Source organism: Gracilinanus agilis, chromosome 4 (genome assembly GCF_016433145.1).
Source record: "Gracilinanus agilis isolate LMUSP501 chromosome 4, AgileGrace, whole genome shotgun sequence".
Lineage (NCBI taxonomy): Eukaryota > Metazoa > Chordata > Mammalia > Didelphimorphia > Didelphidae > Gracilinanus > Gracilinanus agilis.
The window spans coordinates 15,156,427-15,180,641 of NC_058133.1; the positions used below are offsets into that span (position 1 = coordinate 15,156,427).

At 46.5% G+C, this 24,215-nt stretch overlaps 1 protein-coding gene across 1 annotated transcript in view; it reads right to left on the reverse strand.

Annotated features, from left to right (window-relative positions):
• The window catches only part of ATG4C (autophagy related 4C cysteine peptidase), a 45,210-nt gene that overhangs the window by 17,782 nt on the left and 3,213 nt on the right, over positions 1 to 24,215 (reverse strand). The window contains exons 3-8 of the mRNA XM_044676723.1: positions 22,585 to 22,824; positions 19,226 to 19,556; positions 16,128 to 16,198; positions 10,026 to 10,162; positions 2,824 to 2,902; positions 2,077 to 2,153 (exon numbers count right to left, since the gene is read on the reverse strand). Of these exons, the coding sequence (XP_044532658.1) occupies positions 2,077 to 2,153; positions 2,824 to 2,902; positions 10,026 to 10,162; positions 16,128 to 16,198; positions 19,226 to 19,556; positions 22,585 to 22,824 (935 nt within the window). The remainder of the gene's footprint in view (positions 1 to 2,076; positions 2,154 to 2,823; positions 2,903 to 10,025; positions 10,163 to 16,127; positions 16,199 to 19,225; positions 19,557 to 22,584; positions 22,825 to 24,215) is intronic.

The window sequence follows — 24,215 nt, forward strand, 5'->3', positions numbered from 1 at the left end:
ATACGAGGAGAGGAAGGATGGAATATCTTCTTGATAGAGAGCTGACACACTCAGAGTGAAGACCAAGACCTCCGTTTTTGGACAGTGAGCATAAGAACTCATTTTGTCTGATAATAAGTTTATAAAAGGAATCGCTGGAGGGGCAGGAGGGGGGGGAGTTCTTTCCTTCTCAGTCTGGGGAGAGAATATGAGAGAGGAAGTAGAAAAGGTAATTTTTGTTGATTGAAAAAAAATTAAGGAAAAAAGGACACAACCCTAAAAGACATCAAAAGTTAAATCAATAGAATGACCAGGCTGGCTGCCAGGGAAATGATGATGCAATTCTCTGCAGAAAAAGCGGACCACAGATGTATAAGTAGGCAGACGGTGTCAGACATGATTAATATGTGTATTTGTTTCACTTCTTTATCACAAGAGACAGTTCTGGTAAGGTGGCACCTTTGAAAAGTGAAAATAAAGTTTTAAAAAAATAAAATATATTTTTGAAAGTGAAAAAAATGACCCTGGAAAGCTTGACACAGCCAAGCACAATAGCACCAAGTGTCGTTATTAGCCAGAAGTACTGTAAGATAAGAAATACTGAATATGCCTTTTCCAGCTTCATGTCAGACCTTTGAAATTTACTGATCCATTCAGATATCATGGTAAAAAAGAATTAAGAAGAAAAAACCTGCTAGGGCCAAGAGAAAGTATAGACAATGACTTCAGCAATGTAAATGCAGGGGGCAGCTCAGATGATTGAGTCAGGCCTAGAGACAGGAGGTCCTGGGTTCAAATCTGGCCTCAGTTACTTCTTAGCTGTGTGACCCTGGGCAAGTCATTTGACCCCCATTGCCTACCCTTACCACTCTTCTGCCTTGGAGCCAGTACATAGTATTGACTCTAAGACAGAAGGTGAGGGTTTTTATTTAAAAACAAAAAAAACAATGTAAATGCAACAGTCCAAAAAGAATGATGGAAAATTCCCATGAACAAGCCTAGCTGGGAAAAAGATCTGAAGACACCACCATTCCATCCCTCTGCTGAGGCTGTGGGGCACTGCACACATTTTCAGAATGATCTGTTTTGTTGGGGGGGGGGGGGTTCTACTCTTTTTCTTTGAAAACATTATTTGTTGAGTGGGCTAGCTCTCTAGGAGGAGAGAGGGAGAAAGATATTGGGTAAAATCAATAAAATTTATTTAATATTTTTTTCAAAACTTGTTTTAGAAGTAACTCTAAAGATAATGATAACCATGTGTCTCATTTATATGCATTCCCCAATTTCTAATTTATGGTGCTAAACAGAATAATAGAGGCATAAAAAAATACTGGAAAGCAGCAATTTTGAACTTGGACGACACAAACTTGCTTTTAAAATATTTGCATAACTATGTCAATAGAACTGGTTTCCTTTATGTTCTTATGAATTTCATTTTATGCATTTAAAGATATTACTCCACGAAAGGGTCCCCAAAGGCCCAGATTGCCTGCCAAAGGAGTTTGTATACACAAAAGACGAAGAACCTGAGGCTAGAACAAACAACCAGGGCAGAGATTTTAAAACTTAAAAAATTTCTTTCAAAAGAAGTTGAATTATAATTAATATATTCTACTTAAAACTAATTACACCAACATGCCTGTTACTTAACAAAATATATTTTCCTCCCCTCCATCTATCATGCCTGACCTTCCCCCACTTTTGCTCTCTTAATGTTTTCCCTTTTTCCTTTTTTTTAAATATGCTTAACACTTTAAGGTCTTGGGTCCAACCCAGCTGTCTTTTCAAGAAAATTACTTGGAGTCGTGATCATTTATATTAGGGGGTTGGGGGGAGGCAGGGGGAGCAGGGAGGTTCTGGTATCCACAAGAGAGAGACAGAGATAAATGAAGTCTTAAGTATATCATAAATTAAAACTCTGCATCAAGCATTTAACCTTTGGCCATTTTTGTTTGTTGTGGCTTTACAAGGAGTAAAACATTGATGAACAACACGTAACCCTAACACCGTAAAAGCAGCTCTCCCTAGAACATCTCTAAATAATTAGCATTTGATTCATATGGAAGGAAAACAGGACCAACTCTTTATCCCGAGTACCTCAAGAGGGAAATCCTTTATGCTGACATCTACAAAAGACTGGCAGTAATGAGGGTCCATGTATATCAAACTGTCATCTACAAGGACAAAACAGAAGACAAGTAATTCAAAAAACACCTTATTATTACGCTGCTTACAATCCAATTTCTATGTAGAACAGTTTTTTTTTTTTAAAACCTCCTCCGAGTACCAGCTCGCCAGACTGATATTCATTGACTGAAACATAGGTTTTCACAGGACAGATTAACTTCTGCATAATCAAATATGCTTGTATAAGCAGAATTTTTATAAAGTGATGAGACTGTCATTTAATTTGGGGTGATAAAATTACTTTTACAAACACACAATTATATTCTAGAGTTTGCATATGAAAAATGCATTGTGCTACGTTATCCTGACAGGAAGACCGTATTGCTTGTCATTTTAACATCAAGCAGCACCGCTAAGAACTGCTAAAAAGTAAATCTGTAAATAACAACTGCCAGACTGTAACAGCAACGGCTTCTAAAGTTTTGGGAAACCATAAATTTTGTCTTGTTTATGCAACAACTGAAATTAAACATACATTTTACAGAATCCAATTACTTTGTGGGGCAAATGACAAATGAGTGGGCTTGAGTGGAGCTGATGAATTAATAAGGCACTCATTTTGCTATTTTAATCATCTTGTTTCCAAGTGATCCCATATTAACTTCCTCGGTTTTTAAAGAAAATTGTGAAGAAACATCATCTTATTAAATCACTAACCTTGAAATCCAGCAAAGTAATAGGACTGCTTAGGTTTTCCACCAATGATGCCCACACAATATTCAAGGCTTAAAATTCCCTGCCAACAAAAATTAATTCATATTTAATGAAAGTCAACAGAAAAATGAAAGTTAATTTTTTAAGGTAACAAAGATGTTTCTACCAAGGTTTTAATCAGTGTTATGTTCACTATGCAAATATTATTTACACTAAATTGTTTAAGGTAAAAATCAGAACCGAAAAATAAAATGAAGGCACTTATTGGAATGATTAGGGCTTAGCGTCTCCTTCATTGGCTCTACTTAAAGACATTTTGTCCTACTGATCCTAAAAACCCAAGGCCTCATGGGGTCATAAAGAACAAAAGGGATACTGGAGGCCATCGAGACCAATCCCCTGCTTTTACAGAGGAGGAAACTGAGGCACAGAAAAATCTAATGACCTTCCTTGGGTCACACAGCTAGTGTTTAAGGACCTCAAGTCTGGTAGTCGCAGGCTCATGGTAAGGTCAAGGGAATAGAGTGAAAAGGCCAAGACTTCTCGAGCAAGTTGACAGATGTTACACAGGACCAATCAAAGTAACAATAAACTATTTCTTGGAATGGGATCAAACCACTTTAAAAAATTGATTCTAAAAAGTGGATAGAGAAAAACATTAGGAGTTGTGGGAAAAGATCATTATTAGATCCACTGGTTTCAAAATAAAGTAATGCTCATAAAAACCTTCTAGAGCAGTAATGGGCAACCTTTTTAAAGAGGGGGCCAAAGGAAAGGAAATGCTCATCTGTGTTGTGAGGAACAAACCACTTCCCCACTTGGTGCTGCTGTGCAGGTCTGTTGTCCACTGCTGAAAGCCTCCACCTCCCAGGATCCCAGGGAATCTGGATGCAGTTTTTCCCTAACTCTGAGATCTCCCAGGGTTAGCAACAGTTATGTCCAACCACTAATGGAGTCTCTCTCAGAGCACAAGACCACTTCCTGCTCCTTCATTCCATCTTGGAATCCTCCAGCCCTTCCTGCTAGGTCCAACACTAATACTAAATTAATCTTCCTCACAACAGTTGTCAGTCTGTTTCTGAGGCAACTCTCTGGAAATTTCATTGTATTGTATCCTACTCATTGTATTCATCAGGTTAGGAATAAAGTCGTGTGGCTGGATAGAGCATTTCAGGGGGCCATAGTTTGCCCATCAGTGCTCTAGACCTAAATTCTGAGCTATTACCCTGTCTTTATAGTACCAATGTGTACCATGTTAGTTTTTTATAAAAATCATGTTTAAAAAATTACTAGTCAAAAATAATTTTTGGATAGCCACATAGCCAAGAAAATAGTAATTTGGACTTATTTCTCATACCATATAACACCATAAATGATAACTGGAAAAGTGAATGAAAATTTTGTTTAATTTTTTTCATTTTAAACTAAAAGAAAAAGAAATATAATATACTTGCCTTGATTATGATTATTGATTATGAAAGAAAGAAAATTATAATCAATCAAATGGAAGTTTTAAGATAAAACCAATGAGTTTACAAAGAACAAAAAAATGTATATAACATAAGACATAAATGAAAAGGAAAGCTATCGGGGAAAATATCTGAATAAACATAACAGATAATTGTCTGACACCAAAATCTATAAAGAACTGCTATTATTCTTGGTGTTCATGTAGCAGAAGTGAGGACAGTGTAGGCATTTAAAAGCTGCTTGCTGATCGGCTAATTTTACATTTTTTCTAAAAATAATAATACACATTCTGCAATAGAGTAATGGTCAAAGTACAAGAATAGGCTATTTATGAAAGAAGAAACTGTTAACCATAAGAACAGATTCTTGGATTTTCCAATAATCAGAGGAATACAAAGCAAGCAACCCTAACCCACAGTTTACATCCATCAGAATGGTAAAAATAGAAAAAAAAATTCTCAATTTTCTAAAAATTCTAAAAGCCAGTGTTGGTGGGGAAAACAAATTTGACCGTGACATTTTTGGTGGGCCTGGAGACTAATACCGATGTTTCAGAAAGCACTAGGGCAGTGATGGCAAACCTTTTAGAGACCGAGTGCCCAAAGGGCTCCCTCACACCGCATGGGAGCTGCCTGTTACCCAGATGGGGGAGGGAGGAAGTGCTCCTATTGGGCTAGAGGGCAGAGGGGCGGGTCATGTGAGAAAAGTCCTCAGGTGGGGTAGAGACAGGGCGGGGAGCAGCTCCCTCCGGCACACGTGCCATAGGTTCAACAACACGGCACTAGAACAATATTCAACACAAGTGACAAAAAAGCTCATGTCTTTTGGCCCTGAAATTCATGGTCTTAGGACATTCCTAAAATTACAATAAAGGGGAAAAGTCCCTACTTGTACAAAAAATATTCATAGGTACTTAATTTGTAACAAGAAAAAAATACAAAGCATCTATACACATAATCATACATACAAATAATAGGAAAATGAGTAAATTATGGTATGTTTATGTAATGAAAGATGATGGTAGCATAAAAACATATAAATATTAAATGGAAATATGTGAAGACCTTTATGAAATGATGCAAAGTGAAATTAGTATAACAAGAACCGCACCAGACAACTATATTTTTAAAAAAGAAAATGAGTCAAAGATAATGGAACTTTTGATGGAATTGGCATTGATTTTGGGGGAATATTGGTTTTCAATTCATTTGGCTCTACTTTGTTCAAGGGTAAGAGTTTTATGTATTATTTTATTTGATTATTTGACTTTGATGGTTTTTAAGTTTCTAATCATTTTTTTTATTACAAGGACAACTGAAAAGATTATCTAACATATTTACTCTGCTTGTAGTAGAATTCTACCTAAGTTTCTGGTTTACCATATAATTTATTCTTTAAAATATCCATGAAGGGTTCCTACTATAGAAAATAATCCTACAATCTAAGCAGATCCTACATTCTTTAAAATAGCAATCTTGTCATTTTAAATGTCTCTAATATATTCCAGAACATCATTAGTACTAGGTCAAGTGTTATGAAATCCCAAGAAAACTAAACGATCGCCTAAACCAAACAAAAGAAGAGACACGCTGGCATTCAGTATAAGAGGACTGAAAATAAGATTAGTTTGTGGGACCTTCACTAGTAACCAAACAATAGTTTCCTCTGAAAAGGCAACTATTTGGGACAGCTAGGCAGCCCAGTGGCTAGCCTGTCAGGTCTGGAGACAAGAGGTTCTGGGTTCAAATCTGGCCTCTGAACTTTCTGGCTGAGTGAGCCTGGCTAATTACTTCCCCCCAGGAGCCTCTATGCTCTTCTGCCTTGGAAGCGATACTATCAGCTTTAAGACAGAAGGTAAAAGTATTCTTTTTAAGGTAACTTTTAAATAAGAAGACTCTTCCTAAAAAAAAGATTCTCCATAATTAAATAAATGAGTTGACAAATTTAGTAAGACTTTATAATGATGTAAAATTCAGCGGCTCTTCTTCCATCTGTGGGGATCAGACTTGGGGTTCGGACAGGGTGGGGCCTGCCCCGGCTCTCTGCACCCCGGCACAGAGAAGGCACCTTGGGAGAGAAGGCCAGACACGCCGGCGGCTCATCTTCCACACCAGGCCCCGAGAAGTCAGAGGGAGGACCAAAGGGCGAGCCTGAGCCCTGCCGCCGCTCAGCTTCCCGGGCAACCATCTGGAGAAGGCTCCGGCGCGAAGCGGCAGCCGCTGAGGAAGAGAGTGAGAGAGCGAGAGAGCGAGAGAGCACCCCAAATGGCCGGGACAGCCTGCCCGAGAAGGTGCCTGAGGCTGCCTCCACATGTGAAGAGAGCCCTGGGAGGGCTTCAAGAGGGAGGCAGTGAAGAAGCTGACGAACTCCGTCCAGAGGCCTGGCGTGCCCAAGGGCAACAGCCAAGGAAGCCCCACCCCAATGCCAGGCTGCTGCAGGAAGCCCCACCCCAATGCCAGGCTGCTGCAGGAGGCCCTACCCCGATGCCAGGCTGCTGCAGGAAGCCCCACCTTGATGCCCAGCATGTCGCCGCATGGGACAAGGTTTCTGGGGTCAGTCATCTTCTTCTTCCTAAAGCCGGGGAACTCGTGGGGTTCTTGGTGTTTCATAAAAGGATGGAGGGTTTTAATGAAGAAAGTGGGTGTTAGTGGCCAGGAACACAGCTGTGCCAGCCTACCAGCATGAACTCATTATGTCAAATGCACTGAACCCCAACTTCTGGCTCTCTGAGGCTATATTTCGCTTTCCTACTCTTACCCTGGTTGGGGGGTTGGTTGTTTGTTTCTAGCACTTCCCTCCATCCTAGAATCAATCCTGTGTGTTGGTTCCACAGCAGAAGAAGAGTAAGGGCTGAGCAATGGGGATCAAGTGACTGGCCCAAGGGTACACAGATAGGGAGTTTCTAAGGCAGGGGTTCCCAAGCTTTTTTGGCCTACAGCCCCCTTTCCAGAAAAAATATTACTTAGCCCCCTGGAAATTAATTTTTTTAAATGTGAATAGCAATTAATAAGAAAGATAAATGCACCTGTGGCCATCATCGCTCCCTGGATCCCTGCAGCACCCACCAGGGGGCGGTGGCACCCACTTTGGGAATCACTGTTCTAAGGTCACATTTGAACCCAGGACCTCCTGTCTCTAGGCTGGGCTCTCAATCCACTGAGCCATCCAGCTGCCCCCATATTGGTTTTTAAACTCTGAGACAATAAATAAAACTCCATTTACCTAGGCATCAAAGCCATTTTTTAATCTCAAGAAGAAATTTCTAAACAGTTGATATTTTATAGGCATTAAGGGGAGAAGGTACAGTTAATCAATAAATCAATAAGTATTTATTCAGCACCTACTGTGTGCTAGGTGTGGCGTTACGCACCAGGGATATAAAAAGAGATGACAAACTGCCCTCAAGGAGCCAACTGAATGGATGAAAAAGGTAGATGAATGGATGAAAGGAGTCTCTTCTCCCAAAGTGAGTGGATTTTTTTCCAGCTTCCACCTCATCTTGGACAGAACGGCTTCAAACAACACAACCCACTTGTGGAGTACCAAGAAATGAGCCTTGGGTCAGTCTGATGAGAAAGGGGTCAGAGGCTGGGCCAGGCCTCAGGAGACTAGCAGAAAGGATGACAGCATGGAAAAGCAGTTATGGCCGCCAAATTCTACCACAGCAGAGAAGGGGCTGTTGATCCCAGAATCACAAAAGCTAGAAGCAGGAGGTACCGAGCAGCCACCAGACCCGGGCCATCCTAAAAGGGTTCCTCTTCTAGCATCCCTGAAGACAAGTAGCCCTCCAGCCCCTGCTGAGGAACCCAGAGCATCCTCGAGAGGCAGCTCATTCGACTCCAGGGCAGCTCAAGTTATTCACGAGTTTTTCGACATCTGAGCCCAAAAAGTCCTCTCCGTAAGTCCCACCCACTAACCAGAACAAGGCTCATCCTTCCTAGGAAGGAAGAAAGGAACGAAGGAACGAAGGAACAAAAGGGAAGGAGGAAGAAAAGAAGGAAAGGAGGAGGGGAGGGAGGGATGGAGGGAAAATGATAGGAACCCTGGCAGGAAATGACCTTGAATTTGGGACAGAAGAGAACAGAGCTGGGCAGCCTGAAATCTGTGCATCCTGGACACAGAATACAGATTTTAGAGTCCAGAGAAAGAGTAGGTAGGACCCCACAGACTAAAATTCTAAAAGGCAATGGGAAACTAAAAATGAAAATAAGAAAACCCAAAGAGAAACAATTCTGATGAGGGAGAAAATGAACAGTTATTTAAAGGGGGGAAAGAGGATGCCCAGGCAACTGACCAAGCCACTTCAATTTTTAAAAGACAAAAGATGGCAGGAAGAGGAGGTGGCAGGGCCCAGATACAGAAGGGAGGTCCAACACTGAGAGCAGTGACAGGAAGCCTCAATTATGAGTGAGAAGGCCAGGGAGGAAAGCTAAGAATGACAAGAGGCCATGTGATGGGGACTCCATTGTGGGGGGAAAGAACCACAGAAAGAGGACAGAAGAAAGAAGGAGACCAAAGAAGGGGGACTTTTGCTGATAAGAACCGTTGGCAGCTGCTCAAGTCTTGTTTTGTGTCTGTGTTCTTGGCCACTAGAAATGACCAAACAAGCATGGCTGAGAGGAAGCTAACACCCAACAAAAGAAAGGTGCAACATGATCACGAGAAACCAAGGGCCGGAGGAGCTATTTCCTGGCTGCCGGCAGACATGGCGGCTGAGTCACTGTCAGGGGTATCTGAAAGAACACAGAAAATGGAAGTGGGGCCACAAATCCAATTTCAAAAAAAGATGTCAGTGACTAGAAGCCATGAAATTCCAGATCAAACCCTTAAAGGGGTGTTCAGTTCTCACAAAGGAAGCACTGATCAAAGGAAGCGAGTCCTTGAACAATACGCACAAAGTGCAGGTTGGGTCCACACACAGAGCTTTGACAAGCGGTGAAGACGCTACAGGTATGACTGGGTCACCTCTGCCCACCAATGGGTGACAGAGTTTCACAGGAGACAAAGCAGCATTTGAGCAGACGAGTCAAATGGGCCCCTGCAGCCCCAGAATCAGAATAAAAAGGAATTGGGGAATATTTAACAAAAGTAAAAATGCCACAGAACACAGATAAGGCTATTCTGTGGTTTCAGAGTCAATCTGCAGACCGCCCTACAAGGGGTTTGGGGCCCCCCATTTCTACTTGACCTGGACACACCTGACTTAAATCATGATTTTTTAAGCCACAGGGAAAACTCAGAAACTTCCCACTGCCTGCTTAGAGTCAAGTGCAGCTTTCTTCAGGATATTTTCTTTCCCTTCCCACCAAGCATTTCTGCCTGGCATGGGCCTAGGCAGCCATCTCACCTCATCGCTTCTACTTCTACAAAGAGCCCCTCTAATCTGCTCTTACTGACCTCTTGGTAGTACCAGAAAACAAATCAAGAGGAATAAAAAATAGCTTGATTCAACAGAAAAGTCCATGTTTGAAGATCTGAGTATTTTCAGGCGGCTTCACTTAGATGTGAAGTCACAAAGGCGGGTGCCCCGCACTGCACCTAGAATGTGTAACAAGGGCTTCCCCTCGGGTAGCTGAGGAAGATGAAGAGGGTCCTTCCTCTTGGCCAAAGAGCGCTGCGTGCGCTTCAATTGGCTCTGATCGCGGAATCCCGAATCTAAAACCTCTAAAGGCAAACTTTACAGCACAGACTGCACACGTCATAGAAGGACGGCTGCCCGCCTGACTCTTTCCTACCTTCACGAATTCTAAATAGTCCATGTTGGTTCTCTCCCCTCCGAGGCGAACAGGAACGAGCAGAATCACGGCTTTGTCTTCGGTGTTCTCCAGGCCCGCAGAAATGCACTGCTTGTCGATGACATCAGCTTTGTACACTGGGAAAAAGAGAGCGAGCAGCCATTAGGCTTCTCCCCAAATGCCTCCAACACCATTTTTCTCTGGATTTCTGTTCTATCCCCACTGAAACGCCCCTCGACCCTCTGGCACAGCAACGACGTCCCAACCTCTTCTGAAGCGAAGCACGGCACAATCCTCGAATGTCCCCCAAAGACTTGGGGAGGCACCGACACGGCCGGCTCGCCTCGCCTCCTCTCTTGGGCCCTTCCAGCACCCCGCCGATGGTCATCAAACACCCCCGCCCTGCTCCCCACGGCCCTCCGCAGGACCGAGCCCCTCGTCTCTGCCCCAGACTGCGGAAACCTTCCCGGGTCCGCCTCGTCCACAACACCTCGCTGGGGACGACGGACCAGAGCCTGGCTGAAGCTCTCCGATGGCACCTCCGGGCCTCTGTTTCCTCTTCTGTGAAAAGGCCCCCGGGTCTAGGGGACCCCCAGGACGGTCTCTTCTCTCCTCAAACTCGGGATGGCCTGTGGGCTTGCGAGGCTCTGCTCGTTGGTGCTCCGTCGCCCGCTTCATCCCAGGCAGGTGACTGCACGTCCAGGAGGCTTCGCCTGGCACAAAGTGCTCTCCACCTCCCGAGACAAACGGCTCCCATGGCAGGCTGACAAACGGGCGCACCCGACGGGCAGCAGGCGGGACCCCACAGGATCCGCAGACCTCGGCCCTAAAAGCTTCTAAGCCCACCTCCCAAAGGAAGGGCTCACACAGACCGAATGTGTCCATTAAGGAGGGCCGGGCAGCTGCTCATGAAGCACCCCTGGGTGCCGGGCACGCTGCTGACAGGTCTTTGACAAACAAGGTCTCCTTTATTCCTCACAACAACCCTTCCGGGTAGGGGCTGTTACGCAGATGGGGAAACAGAGCCAGAGAGAGGTAAAGGGACTTGCCCAGGGTCACATCTCAGGAAGCAGGGTTTGAATGTGGATCTTCCTGCTTCTGGATCCACCAAGAACTGGGGTTACAAAAATGAGCAATGACAGTCCGTGAGTGTCCAATACAAGGAGGAAACATACCAACCACTGTGAGTTGGGTGACCGGGGCAGTCTCGGGCACTGGGGAGCTATGGCACATTCACGGTGGGTGTGGGAATAAGATTATGGGGGGGCCGGGACCTGGGGGGGCCCTGAAGGAGGAGGACCACAGCCAAGGAGACGGAGAGGAGCCAGAAGAGGGCTTTCTGGAACAGGCCCAAAGGCAGATTACAGCCGGGGAGGCCAGGAGTCGGCTTTACCCAGAGGGCAGTGGAGAGCCACTGGACGGCTGTGGCCAACTCATTAGAAGAATCCTAGTGACGAGCCGGGGCATGCCAGCACCCAGGCCCCCCGCGATCTGCTTCCACACGCACAGCCGCGGAAGGTGAGCAAAGGAGGAGCTCTGAAAAGGAGGAGGAAGAAGGCTGAACTTCAACCCCAAAGGAAGCCACGTCCTCTGAGCCTCAAGGAAAAGTGCTGAGAATGAGCAGGAGGAAGCGAGCCTGAAGGGCAGAGGAAGCAGATGGCATCAGCCTCCTGAGCAGAAGGAGCCATGCAGCAGGGCGAGGAGGGTCTGAAGAGCCCCCTGGGGGCTGGGAGAGCACTGATGGGGCAGCACTGCCCCAGCCTCCCAGTTTTATCACTTTGTCCAAAGAAGCTCCAGAGGGGCTCCCTGAGGGTGGGGGTGAACAAGAGGAAAGGCAGGGCATCCAGGGGACGAGTGTCTCAGAAATACAATATGCGTGTGGCAGGACAGTGTGGCGGCCAGTGTGGGGGATAAGCTCCTGGGGCCGTTCCACAGTCCTGCCACACCTGCTTGACCACCCCCAAGCCCAGCAAGCTTCTAGAGTTCCCATTTGGACCAAGGATGCTGCCATCTTCTTGGACACCCAGCTCAGTGCCATGCTGGAAGAACCAGCATGAAAGAATGAAAAAGCAGGAATCACATGATGTTAACAACTTATGGAGAGATTAATTAAAAGGCATTTCACAGCTCCACAAACATCCTCTTCCAATGCTTCACCACAGCAAGCGGGGGGCCTGAGGTTCGCCAAGGCTATGCAAGTATAAATTCCAGCCAGTTCTACAAGCTGAGGACACTGTGGGCTGGGGCCGGAGCCTGGCACTGGACCGCACAGCCCCAAGTCTGGCCAAATGAGAAGAGGCTCGCCACCACATTGGCTGTAGGGGGTCTAACTGGCCTGGTTCTGGAGGAGTCAAGGCTTTTAACAGTAAAGAGACCAGTCACCAGGACAAAGCCACTGATTTAAAGCGCTGAAATATATTTCTCAGCTAAAAAATTCATATATTGTTTTTCCATACAGACTTGTCGTACCAAATTACCTGTTTGAACGAATTAATGAATAAGTTGTTTCTGTGCAAAGCCCGATGGTCCTGCTCTTGGCTCTCATTCCAAGCCAGCCCAAGGGAAGTTTTCGGCTCTGAGGCAGACAACAAGTCCCACGATCCTGAGGTTGTGGCTTTTCGATGTCATCTCCAACGATAAAATCACATCAGCTTCTGCTATTGAGCCACGGGACAGGGCCAGGGCCTTGAGGCTGGACTTTCTACGGAGGTCTTTATCTGTAAACACCCACCAGGCTACACGTCCAGAGGAGCTTCTGAGAATAACAGCGGCAGGTGCTTGGCTGGACACACAGCCATCCCGAAGGCTCATGGGTTCAGGGTTCTGGTCTGTCTCCCTCAGGATCAGACATAGTGGCTCTACCAGGCTGGAACACACAACCTCAGGTCCGTCCCTCAGCCAGATTAGCTTCCTGCTCCAGGGTCAGCAATGGGTAGGCATGGCTAGCCCCACAGCCACAAGGACTGCCTCCCCAGGGGATGGCCATGAGGGCTGGGCCAGCAGCAGGGCCAGGGGCCTAGGACTGCTGCCACCCTTGGGGCTCTCCTGGGCTCACCCGCCCACTGGGGAATGCTGGCCGGCAGTTGTTGCTGCTGAGAAAGATAGGCCCCTTCTCCACAATGACTGCTTCCCTCTGTGATGGTGGTGAGGACTCAGCTGGACATAGTCCTGGTGGTTCTTTATGTATGCCCTTCAAGGCCTTAAGAGATGGCTGTCACGGGGGAAGTGAGGGGTGGGCCTGACTTTCTCCTTCAGGACATCTCACTCTTTGGGGCCTTTTGCCCTTAGAAAAAGGGGCACTATTTCAGTGAGAGGAAGCATGAAGTAGTGGCTAAAGGGCTGACCAGGAAACCAGTCTGCCCTCCCACATGCTGTGTGTCCTGGGAAAAGTGACCGCTCCAGGGCTCTCAGCCACACTCTAAGAATATGACTGGTGGAGGGAAACTTCTCCCCTGGAAAGGGAATAGATTCTAGCCTGTCCCTGACATTCAGAAGCCCATCTGAAGAGCCCGCCTCTCTCACATGAAACAGGACGTTTTCAAAATACATACACATTTTCATTTGCTAAAAGCTAGAATCAAACAAAAAAAGTCTTTCAATAGTGCTGTAAGGAATGATGAACTGGAGGAATTCCATGTGAACTGGAAAGAGCTCCAGGAACTGATGCAGAGCGAAAGAAGCAGAACCAGGAGAACATTGTACACAGAGAGGGATACAATGTAGCAACATCAAATGTAACTGACTTTTCTACTAGTAGCAAAGCAATGAACCAGAACAATCCAGAGGAAATTAGGAGAAAGAATGTATCCACATCCAGAGAAACAACTGTGGGAGCAGAAACACAGAAGCAAAACACAGGACATCACATGTATATATGGGTATGTGATTTGGGGTTTAAGCTTTAAAAGATCACTCTATAGTAAAAATGAGTAATATGGAAGCAGGTATTGGGGGACAACATTTGTACAGCCCAGTGGAATGGCTTGTCGGCTCTGGAGGAGGGAAGGGAAAGAAAATGAATCATGGAAACATGGAAAAATATTTAAAAATAAAAATTTAAAAATAAAATAAAATAAAATATATCATTAAAAAAAAGTCTTTCTAGTATTTCTAGAAACCAAACCAAAAAACCCAAGTCTGTTAATAATTTTCCCTCAAAATCAAAGGCATAGAGTAGACCTCAGAGAATGGGGTTCTCGTGACCTGGGTCTCATTTAAATGGGAAGTTGGAGGAAAGGCAGTGAGGGATCTCTAAGCACAAAATCCTCCCTACGCAACCAATCAATCACTAATGATCCCAAAGAGGGAGATGGATGTGGGTAAAGAAGAATAGCTGCATGCCCCCTTCACAGCATCCACAAGGGCCTGGTCATGCCCAGCATCAGCGTAGGCATCCCCGACCATCCCTGGCCGGCAGCGTACAATGTCACTAGGGAGGGAGGCGCTAGTGGAATTTAAAAAGGAGAATGCAGGAGGGAAAGGCTCTTAGCTTCCGGGAGGGAGATAGATCAGACATACTGGGCCATTGCTGCAGTAAGGGTAGGCCTTAGTCAGCAAAATGGGGTCTCAATTAAGCTTTACTATGGAGCAACTTACCTCTAGTCTCTCTCGTCTTTCTCCCCTTCTCCTTTCTGATTAATAACACATTAAATCTATGGCCAGACTCCCCATTTTTCATCTTTACAGACGCAATGCCCTGATGAATCCAGATTTTTTTTTAAACCCTCATCTTCCATCTTGGAATCAATCTGGGGTTCCAAGACGGAAGAGTGGTAAGGGCTAGGCAATGGGGGTCAAGTGACTTGTCCAGAGTCATACAGCTAGGAAGGGTCTGAGGCCAGATTTGAACCCAGGATCTCCCCTCTCTAGGCCTGGTTCTCCATCCACTGAACCACCTAGTTGCCCCTCCCCAGGCTCAGATTTTAACATACAGACACACAGAATAGTGAGAAATTCAGGCAGGCTGACTGAGAATGAGTACAAAAAAGAGTGACAACACAAAACAGGGGGACGGGGAAGGAGAGAGTCAAGGCCAGCCTAGCCCAGGACAAATCGGAGGGAAGCCGTCTGCGGAAGGGCTCCACTAAAGGGGAGGTCAGAGGGATCCAGAACCAAGGAAGGCAATCTGAAGGGCATCAGAGCGCCCATGTTCCCCATATATCTAGACTCTAGAATGGAGGAGCCGACAGGGCCATGGGGGCCTGCTCCAGTGGGGATAAACTGCCATCTTCTATCAGGAAAGCGATTCAAGGCTGGAATCCATCTGCAGCACAGGGCCCGGCCTGGCCTGGCCACGATTCCCACCTCTGAATCTTTATTTGAAGGGCTGTCACCTAAATGGGGAACATTCCTCGTGTCTGGCACCCCTACGGCAGACTGAGGCCGATCAGGGCATTTGTAGGGAGGTAGACTTTAGCTCGGCACAAAGACAACCTGCCCCAAAACAAGAGTCAGGGCTAAAGCCGCAAGCTTGGGCTCCCCCTGTGAGGGTACTGTGTTCAGGCATCGGGTGGGGTTAGGCGGGAGGCCCTGAGATCGCCAACATCAAACCCAGGAACCTCGGAGCCATGTCGGTTCTACTCTGAACACCCCAAGGCCATCACGAGCATTTGAATACCACACGTGACAAACAGCACTTAACTTGGAGAGCATTCAAATGTACAAAAGGAATTCCTATCATTCCTAAACACCCAGGAAAGCTCCAAACTTTCTTTATCTATTAGTGATGAAATAAAAAATAACACCGACAGCACACAGAAACAGCCACCGAGAGCAAGATTTTACTGCCGTATCCCCAAACACGGTTCCTTATGTGATGAGGGAAGAATACTTTTTCTTCCCTAAAAATCATTATCTTAGCGAAAAGCTCCCCCCCATTTGTTTTTCCTTGATACAGAATAAATACAAATTTTAATGTTAAGCTTTTATGAGGGAAATGAATGTTACAAGATGGACTTTTTAATCAAAAAAAGCTTCCAGAAGCTCTCAGCAACACTCTCCTTCCCTCAAAAAGCCGACAGCTTTGGTGGGCCCCAGGTTTAAAACACATGAAAAACGGACCGTGTCAGAGGGGCCAAGGCTAATGTTCACCGTCTTACCAACCTGTGCAATCCTGAGCGACATAAATGGTGATTCCTTGTAAATCAGGGTGTCTGGCTTCTTCCACAGCTTTTCTACAAAACAAGAGCAAACAGAGGACTCTCCCTTAGAAGACTCAGCTTCGTTTTCAGGCAGTCATCAAAGACCAACTTATCTTCAGCCAAAAACGAGAAAAAGGAGCCCAGAAACAAGCACAGACAGCGAGATGTGGCTGCCGTCGCCCAAGCCCCGTCCCTTGAAAGATGGGCTGAGAGAGCTTTACTTCCCTGAGCGTCGTGGCCTCGGCCAGGAGCGCCCCGGCACGTGCTGCTCACAGACCCCTCACGAAGCCCCATTTCCGTGTGTCTCCTCTTTGGCACCGCCGGAGGGTACTCGCATGGCCGCCTCGGGGCTGATGACAGAACTGAGCTCCCCGGGTTCTTGTGAGGCCCAAACAGCAGGGGAGGCTCTTTGCAAACCTCCGAGCACTATACAGATGCCACACTATTACTAGGGCACCTTCTGATCCACTTAAGTCATTATCCCAACAAACTCAAGTTCAACAAAAGCATTTATCAAGTTCCTATTGTGGGGCAATTGGGGGTGCAGTGGGTAGAGCACCCGGCCTGGAACCAGGGAGTCCTGGGTTTGAATCTGGCCTCAGACCCTTCCTAGCTGTGTGACCTGGGCAAGTCACTTAACCCCAACCATCCAGCCCTCACCGTTCCTCTGCTGTGGAATTGATGCTAAGATGGACAGTGAGGGTTTTAAACTATTCAGAAAACAGCCACAACTGGCCTAATTTCATTTGCTCTAACACCACGTCCCGCTCTAAGCACGTGTCGTGCAGAACCAAGCTGGGGTGCTCCAAAGCTCTGCCGAGAGAATGGGGAGCTGCTGGGGTCTCCCTGCCAGAGGCTTCGGGGACGGTCCTGCAGATAGCTCAGGTCTGCTCTCCACGGGTCAGTGGCAAAGTACAGAGCCTGGGCGCCGGGGCCCCGGCCTGGGTGGCCCCTGAACTTCAAAAACAAATACTCGCTGCGTGGCTCGGGCTCCTTTCCATGAGCCTGGGGGGGTGAAGGGGGAAAGAGGAGGCCAGAGCGGGCCATATCCTCTATCAGTCCTAACTTGGTCATCCGTCCACAGGACAATTGGAGCTCTCCTGGAGAACTTCCATCGGATGCTTGGGGAGCCGACCCACTCCTCTGGTTGCTTTCCTCCTGAACTCTGCCCTAGCACAAACACTTTACATGGGAAGCGCCTCTCCGGCCAGAAGGGCCTGAAGAATCTTAAATGTGGCTCGTGCATGTCCAGCGACCAGCGAGAAGAGCAAGTGCGTCCCGACATTCTCACTAGGAGCAGAACCAGAAGGAAAAAGGAAGCTGCGGCGCCGTGGAAGGGCCGGAAGACAAGCTCCCCTTGGAGAGGTGAGCCAAGAAGCAGGCGGAGTGGGTTTTGTTGCGAAACGCCATCCGGGGGGACAGCTGGTCAGCCCATGAGAACTGGCCAGAAAGACCACCAGGAAAAGATGGGAGAGCACACACACAGGGATGGCTCCCCTCCATGGAGAGCCTTACGGTTTGCAAAGTGACTACAAAACAGGATCTCATTGGATCCTCATGACAGCCCTGAGGAGTAAGTACTACTAGTATCTTTATTTCACATTAGAGGAAACTGAGGCAGACAGAGGTTAAGTGACTTGCCCAGGGTCACACAGCTACAAAGTATTTTAAGAATGAATAGTGGGAGGGATGGGGAGAGAAATGTGGCTAGATGGCTCAATGGATTAAGAGCCAGGCCTAGAGATGGGAAGTCCTGGGTTTAAATCAGGCCTCAGACACTTCCTAGTTCAGTGACTCTGGGCAAGTCCCTTAGTCTCTCCTGCCACTCTTCTGCCTTAGAACCAAAACATAGTATTGGGCTAAGATGGAAGGTAAGGATTTAAAAAAAAAAAAAAAAGATTCCTATAGAAAATAACCATAAAGATAGATAGATTGGATCAACTCCCCAGAAGTATTTCTTCTGATGTTATCTAGGATAGCTTTATATTCTCTAGATTAAATTAGGTTCTATTATATATGTGTTCCAGTCTATGCTGTCATAATGAGAGGAAGGCCTGGAGGGTAGAAATGAGCCTATGAATTACTATACTTTTCATAAATCCTATGCCAACTCGGGAATAATAAATATCATCTGATTGTTATGCTGATGAAACAAAAACTAGACAACAGAAGCTAAGCCTCTGCTGGTTGTGGCTCAGTTTGTAAAATGTCGAAGTGTAAGAAGACATGAGTCAAGACTTAAGAAAAATTTAAAATTGATCGATGTGTCTAAATGGAATAATTTACATCTGCACCTTGACCCCTCATACTTGGATGACATATTAATGATTCCGTTTATGACAATACTGGGACATGCACAGAACACCTAAGACCATAAAAAACAAAAAATCAAGTAGTATCCAAATAAATGGCACATAAAAACGCAAAGTAGAGTGAAATTTGACTTTCGACTTTTTTCCGCCCACATTGAATGTCACAGACCCTTTACTTTTACTATGATATAATTATAATATTAATAGTCCCATACATTTACAGTTCACGAGGATCTGATGTGTGCAAAGAAATGCTGAAAACATCAATTTTCACTCTGACATTTCATTACACTATCAGTACATTACAGCCCCCAGGTTACAGTATTAAAAAAAAATCTATAATGTTATGCATGTTTCAAGGTTGAAAGAGTTGTTAGTTTTTAGAACATTTCAATAAGGTGCTCCATCGACTGAAAGCCAGAGCTTTAAAGAGACCTTGGACATTTGCGACCAACCAGGGGAAAAGTGGCATGTTTCAGTAAATAAACTGAGTGGGGGATGAGTGGGCATGCTAGGCTGGAGCCATACTGAGCTTTCTCTGAGCAGCAAATGAAAAGAATTCTCTAAGTTAGATCCTGTGACTGTTAGAAATTACAAACTCTACTACATCTGGTGGAAAACTCTTAACATCTTCTCTCTCCACTGCCCCTTCCATCTCTCTTTCTCTCTCTCCTTCCCCTTTTTCTCAGTCTCCCTCACCCCCTTTCCTCCCTTCTAGCATATGATGAGAATCTTAAGAGAACTTTACCTTAAAATGTGTGCAACAACAGCTGGGCCATACCAATCTCCAGCTGTTTTCCCAGACTTCTTCCCATATTCAATTAGCTGATGCAAACCAAAGCAGGCCAATGGGGAGTCACCGAACCATGAGATGATTTTCCTGTGGCAGAGCTCGTTTCTGCCATCTTCATCATGGGAGCCTGTCCTGCGTGGTTCTCTCAGAACGGACGATGGGACTTTGGGTGTTTTTTCTCCTGTAAGGGATGCTTCAAACGATGCTGTGAGTTTTTTTACGGTGTGAGAAGTCCATGATTCAGAATCTGAGTTTTCAACGTCTAGTGCATCTGGCCAGGTCCAGGCTAGAGTAGTTTCAAAACAAGGTGTTCATTTTTTAAACAGCCAAACTTTAACAAAATTAAACAGAGATGAAGCCTATTAAAACTAGTAAACTGTATAGAGGAGGCCACAATGTTCAAATTACCCTTGTAATTCTTTACCAACCACGTCGTCTTTGCTATTAAAAAGCAAAACAGATTTAGCAAGAGAACAAAACAGTTATGATATTTGTAAATTGCAAAGGTTATAAAAGAATGAGATTTTTCTATACTTCTGGACTAAACATAAGTTGAATTGGAGGGTGGGGGGTGCAGTTCTATGAGATTTTCTTTTTCTGGCAAAAAATTATAGAAGCATCATGATGAGTGAGAAAGAGAACCTGACCAGGGGACTTAAGAGATCTGAGTTCTGGTCACATTTGTCCCAACTCTACCCCTGAGGTCTGACCTTGAGTGAGTCACAAGCTCTCTGGGTTTTGGGGGAATGAACTAGATCAGGGATTCTCAATCTGGAATTTCAGAGGTTCCGTGAACTTGAATGGGGAAAATTACATTTGTATTTCCCTAAATCTCTAAATGAAAATGAGCATTTCCTTCTAGAGCCCAAGGCACAGAAAAGGTTAAGAGTCCCTGGGCTAGGGGCAGCTGGGTAGCTCAGTGGATTGAGAGCCAGGCCTAGAGAAGGGAGGTCCTGGGTTCAAATCCGGCCTCAGACACTTCCCAGCTGTGTGACCCTGGGCAAGTCACTTAAAGCCCCATTGCCTACCTCACCACTCTTCTGCCTTGGAGCCAATACACAGTATTGACTCCAAGACGGAAGGTGAGGGTTTAAAAAAAAAAAGAATCCCTGGGCTCAGTGATTTCCAAAGGCCCTGTCGCCTCTCATCCTCTCTAAGTAAGGAAGTCACTCTATATTTTCTATCATAACTCCAAGTCAGAAGTCTTCAATGTTGGTTGCAGAAGACGGATGAAGAGATTCATGTTGCTCTTCTAGACTACCAAGGTGGAATAGTCCATAAACTGTCAGTCAGATACAGTTGCCTCAGGCTGGCTTAGCTTAACTACATTCCAGCAAGGAAGAGGCATATGGTGGCAGGAGGTTTGAGGAAGCAACTATAGAATTAAAAAGCACACAACTAGGTTTCAAATATATACAAATGTGACTGGGACAGGCTTTAGGCTGATGAGTAGCAAAGATGCATTTCACTCTAAGATGGCAAGAGGAGCCACAGAATCAGGAAGCAGCCCACTGGGGGCCTTGAGAAACCATTCAGCACTGTTCCACCATCACACAGCATTATAACCAACCTACCCCAGAAAAATACGAAGATTTCCAAAGAAAAAGGATTTTACAACTTCCTTTCATTATTTATTATGTTGTTTTAAAACCTTTCAATTAGGAAAAGGATAGAAAATGATAATAAATAATTATATTAAAGTCTTATAGAACATATATATGCACTTGATACACACATGCACATAGTCTGCAAGTTTCAAAACCTAATTCACCAATACATGCTTTGGTAAGCAAACAGTAGAGGTATCTAACGAGATCGTAAATATACCTGTAGCCTAAAAAAAGATGAACCAAAAACAAAAATCTTGACTAACCTATGAAGTTTAATAACAAAAAATAAAAATTTGTATTAGAATAAATAACAATGAAATAAATCAAAGCAAAATATACTTTGCTATTTAGGTAAAGAGACTCCAAACTAGCCAAAACATCACGGGTAAAAAAACACTGCAAAGTTCAGACTTCCGCAAGGCATCCTTGAGAGCCGCTGCAAATCCAATGGGCTTCCTAAATGCTGAAGATGGGTAGGAATTTCTTAATGAAACAGTTGATGATTAAAGCATCTTTAAATACAATTAACAGGAAAAATAGCAAAGAACCCTGAAAATTACCTAAAAAACAAATGCATAACAAAAATAACATGCTCAGATACAAAGGAAGGTGCAGGGCCTGCACGGACTAGGCAGTCATCCTGGGATTTCCCTGGGACGGTGGAGGAACCCCCTTGACCACAGGGGAGCAGCACTTTATCCTCACAGAGTAGTCTGGAACCCGGACAGGGGCAGCGCCTCACCCAGTCACACAGCCAGCCTGAGTCAGGCCTTAGCCGTGGTCTTCCTGACTCTAATGCCAGCTCAGTCACAAAGTCCCTCTTTTTAAACAAATGGAAAGAGGCAGTTCCAGAAAACAAGATGAGAGAAGGAGGGCCCAGAGGAGGAACGAGGGGACACGAGGTGGCAGCTGCCCTGGACCAGTGAGGACTGGCACACTGGCAAATGGAAATGTGCAGTCTGGGGAGGAGGCGGGCTGGCCAGGCAGGAAGAACAGAGAGGAGAGAAAGGAGACAGCGACAGAGAAGCCTACAGACTTGTGTACACGTAGAGAGAGAAAAAGAGAAGCCAGACAGAGAGACAGAAGGAAGGGGCACAGGCGGCATCTAGCCCAGTATTCCTCCCTCCTGTCTCTCTATGTCTCCCCCACCTCTGTCTCCTTTCTCTCATCTCTGATTCTATGTATATCTGTATCTATCTGTATATTTGTTTCAGCTGGTTCTGCTAAAATAGTTTTCCTTATTACCAGGAAAAGTAATGGGGGGAGGGCAGGGTTCATCAGGAATACCAAGGAGTAAAAAAACAAAATGCTCAAATAAAAGTTTAATAAGAGGGGGGTGGATGGAGAGCAAGGCCCAGAGACAGGAGGTCTTGGGTTCAAATTTGGCCTCGGACACTTCCTAGCTGCGTGACCCTGGGCAAGTCCCTTTACCCCCATTGCCTAGGTCTTATTGCCCTTCTGACTTGGAGCTGACACACAGCATTCATTCTAAGATGGAAGGTGAGGGTTTAAAAAAAATTGTTAAGAGAAAGGCAGTGGGGACACAATATCACAAACTGGACACAGAACTTGCCCAAGACCTGGAAGTAAATTCAATTGGCAACATCAGGGAGCGAAGGAACTCGCCCTCGGGCATGTGGGGGCCCAGCCAGATGTCCAGGGAGCTCCCCCAGAACAGGAATAAGCAAAGGGAGAGCACGTTACCTCTGCCAAGGAAGTGGAGGACGAGTCCTTGAGCCAAGAGCATCTGGCCAGTCCTCAGCGTGCAGCCCCAGCCGCAGTCCGTTGTCAGGGCTGAGCCCTCAATCTGGGGAAATTCTTCTCTGTAGGTCAGCCAGATTCTGGAGATGAAATCTCTCCGGAATTCTTCTACGTTCCCGTAAAGGACCGCGTGCTCGTTCTCTCCGGCCCGGCCCGAGCCCACGGGGGCCGCCTCGTTTTCTTCTGTAAGACAAAAGCAGGAGATTCACGCTAGGCGCAGCGTGAGGAAGGCCAGCAGGGCCCCGGCACGGCCACGGGGGGCACCCAGCGGGAGGAGCCGCGTCCCGGCCCCGGCGCAGACCACCTCTCGGAGGCCCGCGGCCAGGGGAAGGGGCCAGAGCGAGCCCGCAAACAGGCGCTTCGAGCGCAGACATGAAACCTCTGGGCTCGCTTCCCGCTGGGTGGTGTCAGCTCTCAGACCACCCACGTCATCCTGGTCGTCGGTCCCTCGGCCGGCGGGAAAGGAGACGCGGGAAGTTTTCAGGGGGTAAAAGCCGTGTTCGATGGCAGCGAGCTCCCGTCCTGCCCGCTCCTCCCACCCCGAGAAGAGCTCCCTGGCAGCGGCGCCACATCCTCCAGGCGCGAGCAAGGAGGCTTCTGTAGGGGAAAATCTCGTGTGTGTGTGAACAAGATCCAGGAGTCCAGGGCAGGCCCGGCTCCCCCTTCGGGCAACATCTCCTGACTGCCGGCAGGAAACAAGGATGAGGATGGAGGAGACATCAAGTCCTCAAAAGGCTTCTCTGGCGTGACGGGAAACGTTCAGGTCCAGACCAGACAAAAACGGTCTTCTGCGTGAGCCTCGCTGGCCTCCATGTCCACAATCCCTGCTGCTCCTGCCTTCTCGGAGCCGGTCCAACGGGCCTCCTTCCTGTCTCTGCACACATCCGTCAGCAGCCTCTCCTGCCCATGCTTGAAATGTCCTTCCTCTCTCCATCCCTGGCCATGGCCCTCCCCAGAAGGAGGACCAGATCCCAGCAGCTGCCCCAGGAAGGAGTGTGCCAGGCTCGTTGCCTCGGGCCCAGGCCCACAACACTGCGCCCTCGAGGGCCTTCCTCAGCCGGAGCTTGCGTGGCTCGGGCGCCTTCCCTGCCTGCATCTCCCACTCACCCCCACGAGCAGCATTTGTAACTGGAGTGTTTGCCCACACAGTCTACGCTTCATAGACGCTTTCGTCCCCCCCTCACTCCCACCTCTAGGAATCCCTCCCTCCATTTCCAGGTCCATTCAAGTGCTGCCTCTCACAGGGCTTCTTCTGGATCTCCAGACCCCACACTAGCCCTCAGAAATTCCCGTGTGGACGGGAGCGCTGGCTTCTCCGTCTCCATTCTGCTTCCCCCCACGGCACGTGGAAGCCTTCTGAGAAGGGCTGTTCTGCTTTCACTTCCATATCCCCAGCACCCAGCAGAGTGTCTGGCACACAGTAGGCACTTAATAAATCTCAGTTAAGTCCAACTGTTGAATTCAACAATTCAAGGCCTCCTTGATGGAAATCACAGGAACATAAAAGAGAATGGTGAAGGCACTGCAAAAACCGGCAAGATTAAAAATGCATATTGCTCAGACAATGGCACGCA